We start from the raw sequence: 9044 nt of genomic DNA, 5'->3' as shown, positions 1-9044 counted from the left end.
GGCGCTCGGCCAGCCTGACTCCATTTCCCGTCGTGCCCTAGGAGGCCTGGCTTCCGGCGCGGCTACGGGCGGCCTGGGTGCGGTTGACTTTGCGGAGCCATGGAGAGCGGCTTCGGCACGGATTTCGGGGCCTCCGGAGGCGGGAAGTTGGACCCAGGGCTCATCATGGAGCAGGTGAAGGTGCAGATTGCCGTGGCCAACGCGCAGGAGCTGCTGCAGGTACAGGTTGGGCCCGGGGAGGGGGCGAGGACGCAGGGGTACCCCCGGGGGCCCGGCGTGGCGGCTGAGGCCTCGCGTGTCTCCACAGAGGATGACGGACAAGTGCTTCCGGAAGTGCATCGGGAAGCCGGGGGGCTCCCTGGACAATTCGGAGCAGGTGAGACCCGCGGGGTTCCGGAGCGGGGGTCGCGGGGCCTCGACCCGGGCGGGGCAGCCTCTGCGCGTGCGCGGGCTAACGGGGCTGAGGGGCGGCCGCGCGTGCGCATCGTGCAGCCCGGGCGGGCTCGTGTCGGGAGTCCCGGGGGCCCGGGCGGTGCTGGGTGTGCGGTGGCCCGAGCTGAGCTGCGCCCCCTGCCCACCCCCAGAAGTGCATCGCCATGTGCATGGACCGCTACATGGACGCCTGGAACACCGTGTCCCGTGCCTACAACTCGCGTCTGCAGCGGGAACGAGCCAACATGTGACCGAGAGGCGCGGCGCTGGCCACCCACGGTCACCCCCTTCCCGTTTCCATGCCCATAGACGTGCTTAGCGAGGCAGGGCCGGCACATGGCACGGTGCTGGGACAGGGGACTGTGTCCCCGACCATGAGTGCGGCTGGGGTCTGGGGGGACCCCGTGCAGCCCAGGGGCACCTGTTTCAGGTCTGGGAGTCAGTGGTCCCTCCCGTGGTGTGCGCCTCTCCCCGGGCAGATGAGCCTTATGTGGACGAAACTTGTCGGGGTGGGGGTGGGCAGACCACCCCCCTGAGCTGTGACCTCGTGCGGGTGAACAAATAAACTGCTGGGGTAGGGGTCGAGAGCCCCGCGCATGTTCCCTGCAGGAGATTTGTGTAGGAGATGCCCGCCCAGCCTGGGCTCTGCCTCCCGGGGGTCCGTCTTTCCCTTGGTGCCACTGGGCTGCGGGGTCATGGGGTGTGTGTTGTGCAACACAGAAGGGAACCTAGAAAGTGCGGCTGGTGCCACTGCCCCAGCACCACCATCCATCCAAACCCCTGGTCCTTGGGGTGGGACCTGCAGGTGGCCGCAGCTGTGACATGGAAATCCCGGGCCAGCGAGTCGGGGACAAGGGGCTGTGTTTATTGACTGCACCCCGTTCCGTGCAGCACCCCGCCTGGCTCCCCTCTTCGGGTCTGGTGGTCGGCTGGTTCCTGCTGCCTTCGCATCTCCAGTCCTGGGCAGCCACGCGGCGGTTACTCCTGGATGTTCTGCCCTATCCAGCCTCTCACGGCCGCCACGCGGGTATAGACGCCTGGGAAGTGGGGTCTGCCACAGCCGTAGCCCCAGCTGGTGACCCCAGTTAGCACCCACCGGCCAGAGGCCTCCCTGCAGGCCAGGGGTCCCCCAGCGTCGCCCTGAGGGGAGAGAAGAAAGGGCTCTCAGGAAAGGCCTGTACATCCCCCACCGGAGTCCCTAAGGCCAAGGGAGAGCTGGCTGGCCTTAGGCCATTACAGGAATGACGCCAGGTGAGTGACTTCCCCTGTGAGCCTCACTTTTATTATCTGGCAAATGTGTTCAGCGCTGGGATGACCTGTTCATGCCGTGGGCAGGCATTTATGGACACCCGCCACGTGGTCCCAGAGGAAGAGGGCCTCGTACTGTGGCCGCTGTCGGGCCTGCCCCCGTCGCTCGTGTCCACCGTCCAGGGGCCATATACGGTGGGGCGGGAACTGGTTAGTGGTGGGTGCCCAATAAACAGTTCTCGAGTGAAAGACTGCACAGCCAGAGAGGTGCGCTACTTGGTCCGGTTCGGGGAGTGCAGGGAAGTTTGCACCAGAGGGCGCCGCCTGGCTGGCGGGCTTTGGAACAACGGGAGCCCCGCCCTTCTCCCTGGGTGGGAGGGACCCCGGCCCCGGGGGTCTCACCGAGCAGCTGTCCACGCCGCCCTGCGGGAAGCCAGCGCACAGCATGCGGCTGCTGATCTGCACCGGGTAGAAGTGGCGGCATGTCTGCTCGCTGAGGACGTGCACGGCCGCCTTCTGCAGCTGCCGCGACATCGAGCCTGCGGACGGGCGACACGGGCCAGGTGGGGCGGGGACCCCCGTCTGACACCGCCGCCCCTCCCTCCGACACTCGCAGCCCGGCCCGCCTACCTCCCTCGCGCACCGAGCCCCAGCCGGTGATGACGCAGCGCGCGCCGTCGGGGGCCCGCGGCCCGGGCTCGGGCAGGCAGATGGGCCGCACCAGGCGGCTGCGGCGCACGGGCCCTGCCAGCTCGAGCAGCGCCACGTCGTAGTCGAGCGTGTAGAGGTTGTAGAACGGGTGCCTGTAGATGCGCGCCACGCGCTCCAGCTGCCCCTCGGCGCCGCTCAGGAACGGCGTGCCCAGGAAGGCCGCCCACTGCTTGGGGTCCCCGTAGCTGCGGGGCGCGCCGGGACAGGCTCAGTCCAGATCCCCGCCCTTGCGCTGTCCCCACAGGGGCCGGCTGGGGACTCTGGGCAGGGTTCCTGACCTCTTGTGGGAAATGCGGCCAGACTCGTCCCTTCCTCCCACAGGGAGGGGACGGCGAGGGAACCCGTTCCTGGGATGCGCCCGGCCCAGCCACTGGGCACCGAGTGTCACCCCAAGACGTGCCATGGCCACCTGCCGTTAGTGCTCTGAAGGGGAATTTCGGGCCGAGCCCTGAACTCGGGCATCCCCTCCGGAGGGCGGGCGCCCCGTCGGGAAGGGGCCTGGGCCCTGGGAGGCGCTTTCTACTGGGTGGCCGTGGGGCTGTAGCCAAATCTGAGAAGGGAGCGCTGGAGGGGGAAGCGACCCACATGTCCCCTACGGGCTTGTCCCGCCAGCCCCGTGGGGTCAGGCTCTGGGTGGCGGATGGGCAGGGAGGGCTGCACGGGGCGGGGACGGCATTGCGGGCGCGGGAGGCGCAAACCACCCACACAGGCCTGGGGCCGTTGTGGACTCACACGTCGAAGCAGTGCGCCGCCGACAGCAGCCACCTCTCGGCCACCAGCACGGCCCCGCAGCGGTGTTCCCGGCGCCGCAGCCACAGGCTCACCTGCCACGGCCACTCCCCGCGGCCCGCAGCGCTGCCGCCCACGATCCTGGTCAGCGCCGCCGCGGGCGCCAGGCCGCAGTCTGGGGAGAGCCAGGGGTGGGCGGTGGGCGGGAGAGCGGCAGCGCCCGGTTCTACAAACTAGCCTCCTCCCCGCTCTTCTCGGACAACGTTTGAAACGCATCCAAGTTTGTTTCCTATAAACTCAGCTTTGGAGTCTCTCCTCCTGCCCCAGGGCCTTTGCACGTGCTGGGTGTGGCTATCCCGGAGGCCCTTCCCAGATGCCCTCCCTGGCACTGTTTACCAGGATCTTTCCCTGATATTTCCTCCATGCTGCGACCCTCCCACCCCCAGTGGGATCCCCCCGCCACCATCAGGCAGTACTAAGCACATCCTCAGAACACAGTATGGGACGGACACGTGATTGACTTCAAGGGGTGCTCAGGGAACACCATGATCACCCATTGTAGGGGGGACTCAGGTGCCCACCTGATAATTCCTGTAGGGCATTTTCCTTCTGGGGGCCAGCCCCCTACCCCAGCCCTCTCTCCCACCACCCAGTGGAATTTCCTGCCCTCCAGGTTTGGGAAATGCCCTTCTGTCCCGGTCTTAGCACATGCAGAGACTAACAGGCAAGGGAGGTGCTCAGTGTGCCCACCCAAAAGGAGTGAAGGGGGCAGGTTCGTGAGGCTGACTGCCGAGTTGCCAACAGCCCCTCCCGCCTGGAGCCTTGTATCCCGGGCAGACACGAGCCTCCTGGGCACCATCATATGCCCCCCAAGACCAGGTGGCCTTGGGGAATCCGATGGAAGCCACAGCCCCTCTCCTTGGAAGATGCCACCTCCACACAGAACCCTCCTCCCATTTCAGGGGCCCCAGATTAAGAACTGCCAGGCTACCATTATTGCAAAAGTAAAAATCAGCCCAGGCCTGGGGGCCAGACCAGATAAGGCCAGCTGCTGCGTCTGTGCTGTGGGCCGGATGTCCTCCCAGAGCTCCTGGAGGCTTAACCCCCACTGACAGCATGAAGAGGGTGGGAAATCCTGTTATGGTCAGTGAAAGGCGGGGCCTTGAAGAGCTGATGAGATTGTGAGGAGCTGCCCTAATGAACGGATTCATCCATTGATGGTTTGATGGTGGTCATGGCATGGTTCTGGTGGCTTTAAAAGGACAGCCAGTGAGGAGGTTAGTGTCTCTGTCTCCTTCTGCCATTTCACTATGTCACACTGCATCACTGTAGAGTCACCATCAAAAAAGGCCCTCACCAGATGTGTTCCCTAGACTTTGGACTTCCCAGCCTCTAAAACTGTAAGCAATATATTCAATTTCTTTATAAATTACCCAGTTTCAGGTGTTCTGTTATAGGCAACAGAAAAGGATTAAGAGTCAGTGAGCAACACCCTTTCTCCCAAGGACATGGCTCAGCTGGGGGGGCGTGAGACAGCCTTGTCTGAGCCGGCACTACTTTATAACTGGCTGAGAAACAGACCTTTTGCTGTTAGAACTCACATCAGTCGGAATGAAATGTCCCCCTTTCGCCAGAAGGATCTAAGGCAGGTGCAGGCCCTCTGATAAAGGACACAACTTTACACAGATGTCTTATCTCTGTGGCCCCCAAGAAAACAGGAGCCAGGACCGCTTTGCAGTCCAGGCCTGACACTGACCCCTTCATACATATGGCCCTGCTTGGCTTTGAGCCAATGGCTACATCCCAGTCTGTCCCAAACCAACCCCATAATAACCCGACTGTTTATTGAGCCACCCCACAGTTCTCCTGGCGTGCAAAGGTTCTCAGACGTGGGTCTGTGCCCGGTGGTCTCAGTCTGATGGGGCCGAGGTGCTGTATAAACGTGCAGACGTGGAAAAGAGAAAACCGCCCTTGTGACACGTCCTGATGGCTGTGATAGGACAACGCGATTATGAGTGGCTTCCCCAACTTCTGTACACTCCGCCCATCCCTGAGCTAGAAGAAAGGATGGGGAGGCCCAGAGAGGGACATTTATGATGGAGATGGGGCAGAAATGACTGGAGGGGTGTGGGGCTTTAGAGAAATGCCCCTCACTCAGTGTCTGTGCAGAGGGGTGTCATGGCTGGGAATTCTGGGGAAATCATGGCAAGAAGTAAGGTGGATAGACCTCCAGCTCCTGCTGCTGAGAGCCTGTCCCCTCTGGGGGAGCCCCAGTAGGGGAGACCTGCCCAGTTCTGCTTGGGTGGTCCTTCCGTCCCTCCCAATCAAGACGGGGGGGGGGGTTCACTAGGCAGGGGAGTTCACCTATCGCTGCGTTTACCCTTTGTTCCCAGGATGCGGCAGGTGGGGTCTGCTTATGCATCCATCAGCCCGAGCCTCCTGGAACTGCCTCTGTTGGACGGGGCTATGATTTTTGACCCCCAAATACAGCCGTTTCATAGTTCTGATTAATACTTAATAAAAATTAGCTCAGCATCGAAGATGGGAGTGGAAAGATGGCAAAGACACATTCTCTATTAGTATCTCTATCTACGGGCCAACGACTGCCTGCTAAGTTTAAGGCACTTCAGCAGCCGCCTGAGTGTAGCGGGGCATGTGCTGTCCCCTTTCAGGCCCCAAACGGTAGCCTTTGGGATCAGCCGCCGCCCTGCCAATGCCCAGCTCCTCCCTGTGGTCTTCTCTGCACGCCTTGCTGCTTGCCCAGACCTTGCGCACCTGCCACCTGAGCCACGACTTCCCTGCTTCTCCCGGCACAGAGCAGGGCGCCGTGAATGTGGGCTGGATGAAAGGTCACCCCACGATGAAGACACCCCTCTCCCCACCGTGGACTTCCCATACTCCAGAGGAGTTTCCTTAAAATGGGAGAAGACCGCGGGACAAAGCCTTTGCCACGAGACAAGGTACATCTGGCCAATATGCCTGTGTCTGTGGCTGTCAGGATGTATGCCCCACCCCCCACTCACATGTTGAAGCACTAACCCCCAGGACCTGAGAATGTCACTGTATTTGGGGATAGGGCCTTTAAAGAGATCATTAACTGAGGGCTCCCAGTAATGGTGGGCAGGGCTGAGCCAAGCTGTCCCCTGCATAAAGAGGTCATTAAAGTAAAACGAAGTCATTAGGGTGGGCCCTGATCCAGTCTGACTGGTGTCCTTGTAAGAAGAGATTAGGACACAGATATATACAGAGGGACGACCATGTGAGGACACGGGGAGAAGACGGTATGTACATGCCAAGGAGGGAGGCCTCCGAAGGAACCAGCACCTGCCCACCTTGATCGTGGACTTCCAGGTTTCAGGACTGTGAGACGACGCATGTCTGCTGGTCAAGCCCCACAGTCTGTGGTATTGGTTATGGCAGCGCAAGCTCATTAACACGGGTGTCCTCCACCCCACGCGTCCCTCCATTTCCCCTGTACCTGGTAGCTGGGAATGCGTGGTAGGCTCCCGGGTGTCTGGAAGTGGCGTCTGGCCCCTAGCAGTGGTGCTTATGGCAGATAAGGTCGTGTTAGCAGGTTGGCCAGTCGACCTGCTGGTGGACCCAGGGGTGTGTCGGCTGGTGGTGACCCCTGGGACTGTGAGACCAGCCATCGTCCTGAGGGGATGGCTGGTGGTGGTGGCCGGTGTCCTTGTGGTCAAGGGGGGAGGTGTGGGGAGGGGGTCTGAGGACATGGTCTCCAGGATCCAGCCCTTCAGCCTGGTAATTCGTGTGTACACGCCGGGTTTCTTGGCCTGAGCACAGCCAACCCCCCAGCTCACAATCCCGGCCAGATAAAACACACCAGGGGTCTCCTCGCAGGCCAGGGGGCCCCCAGAGTCACCCTAAAAAAAGAAGGAAAGGGCTGCTTGACCATTGGGGTACCCTCTGCAGGCCAATGCCAGGCCCTCCTGAGTTCCCACAAGGAGGTGGGACCCATCAGAGAAGCAGGAAGGCACAGCCCAGGCATTATTTAAAATTTTGTTATTTATAAGTTTTATGTAAATATGTTACAGGTAACATTTTGCGACTTGCTTTAATCATTCAACATTGTTTTCAAGATAAGTTAGCTATTATGAATCAACCATTTATATATAGAATAATAGATATAATAAATGTATTTATTATTTATTCTATTAAATGTTATCAGATATAAAAATAAATAGAATGCATATATATAAAAAAAAAAACTCTATGCAAAGCACTATTCTCACAATAATCCTAGAAGATAAATATTGCTATGATCACCATTTCACAGCTGAGAATCTGAGGCCCAGAGAGGTTGAATAACTTGCCTGAGGTCGCACAGCTAGGATAAGGTTGAGCCAAGACCTGAATTTAGCAGTCTGGTTCCAGAAGCTGAGCTGCTTAGGTTCCCACTGCAGGGATTTGCCAACGGGCGTTCCATTTGTCACCTCTATTTTGATGTAATATGACCTTTGACTTCGAGTGTTAGCATTGAGTCTGATGCCATCGTGAGTCCTGGCTCTTTTGACTCTCCTGTCTTTCTGTGGAAATTATTAGCATCCTGTCTCTGTCTGTGAGCAAGAATTTGATGACATGCTTTTTGTTGTTTATGTTGGGCACTTGCAGGCTCACTTCCATCAGCTCTGGCAAGTTTCTTAGTTCTTTGATAATCTTACCCCTGCCTTTATCTTTCTGGAACTTCTTTTATCTGGATGCTGAGGTTCCCTGGACTGAGCTTATCAGTCCAAAATATTCTTATCTCTTCTCGAGGCATCGACTATCTGTTTCTGCTCTACTTTATGAAAGATTTTTTTTCTTTTGTGGCTGGCCAGTATGGGGATCTGAACCCTCGAACTTGGTGTTATAAGGCTGTGCTGTAACCAATGCTTTATCAAAGATTTTATCTTCAACTCTTATTTTGAGGGCTTCCCCCTTCCTCTAAGAGTTCTCTCTTAACCGCTGAATAACCCCTCACAGCATCCTGTTCTTGTTTCATGGATGCAGTTATCTTATCTCTCTCATGTCAGTTATCATAGTCTTGGGGGCAAATGCTCTTTTACTCTCCAGTTTCCTTTTTAGTTTGTCTGGGTTTTGTTCTTGCCTTTGGTTTCATTACTATGTGAGGGAGACTATCTTCCAGAGATCGCTATAAGAATATGTCCCATCTCAAAGGCTCTTCTTACCATGTGATTTTTTGATACTCTTTCACCAAGAGGTGGGGTCTATGTCTTCTCCACATGGACATGGGCACGCTAGTGGCCACAGGAGAAGTAACTCTGTGACTTTCCAGGCACGGTCATGAGCCGTGACTCAGCTTCCGCCTGTTCTCTCAGGAGGCCCATGCTTGGAAGGCAGCTACCATGTTGTGAGGAAGTCCAAGCAGCCACAAGGAGGATAACTTCAGCCTCAAGTTCGCAGCCCTGGCTAGACTCCCGGCGACCACCAGCACTGATTTGCTGGCCATGTGAGTGCAGCATCTTGAAAGTCGACCCCTGTGGGCCCCAGGTGAGTCACCTGAGCTGATGCTGGGTGGAGCAAAACCAAACCACCCCTGCTGAGCCCCTCCCAAGGTGCAGATTCATAAGCCAAATAAACAACTGTTGTTTCAAGCCACTCAGCTTTGGGGGTGGTTGTTAATGCAGAAATAGACCACTGATACTTTTTATTTTGTTTGGGGTTCTTTTATGTCTTCATGCCTAGCAGTGAAAATCCCCCTGATTCTTCTTGATCAGAATTATCCTGACTTAAATGCTGTATGCATTTTAAAACCAGCTCATCAAGTTCTATGACAAAATGCTATTGGAATTTTGACTGGAATCACACTGATTTACAGAAGTAATTTGGGGAGAAATAGATCTTCATAATATTGAGTCTTCCTATCCATGAATATGGTCTATTTCTCCTTTTATTCAGACCTTTTT

At 57.5% G+C, this 9044-nt stretch overlaps 2 protein-coding genes across 3 annotated transcripts in view; one reads left to right on the top strand and one right to left on the bottom strand.

Annotated features, from left to right (window-relative positions):
* Positions 1-46: 46 nt before the first annotated feature.
* Positions 47-1033, top strand: TIMM13 (translocase of inner mitochondrial membrane 13). Its single transcript, XM_063111280.1, has 3 exons — positions 47-219; positions 308-376; positions 585-1033. Exons 1-3 carry the CDS (start codon positions 100-102, stop codon positions 681-683), a joined length of 288 nt encoding a protein of 95 aa, XP_062967350.1. The 5' UTR covers positions 47-99; the 3' UTR covers positions 684-1033.
* Positions 1034-1410: 377 nt separating this feature from the next.
* The window catches only part of TMPRSS9 (transmembrane serine protease 9), a 29431-nt gene continuing 21797 nt past the window's right edge, over positions 1411-9044 (bottom strand). For both annotated transcript variants that reach the window (XM_063111277.1, XM_063111278.1), the window contains 5 exons: positions 6599-7001; positions 3124-3295; positions 2311-2576; positions 2083-2219; positions 1411-1572 (listed from right to left, as the gene is read on the bottom strand). In XM_063111277.1, the coding sequence (XP_062967347.1) occupies positions 1411-1572; positions 2083-2219; positions 2311-2576; positions 3124-3295; positions 6599-7001 (1140 nt within the window). The remainder of the gene's footprint in view (positions 1573-2082; positions 2220-2310; positions 2577-3123; positions 3296-6598; positions 7002-9044) is intronic.

The sequence above is a fragment of the Cynocephalus volans genome, chromosome 10 (genome assembly GCF_027409185.1).
Source record: "Cynocephalus volans isolate mCynVol1 chromosome 10, mCynVol1.pri, whole genome shotgun sequence".
In the NCBI taxonomy this organism is placed as follows: domain Eukaryota; kingdom Metazoa; phylum Chordata; class Mammalia; order Dermoptera; family Cynocephalidae; genus Cynocephalus; species Cynocephalus volans.
Note: the sequence above shows the minus strand (reverse complement) of the source record. Positions and strands in the feature narration are given on the sequence as shown.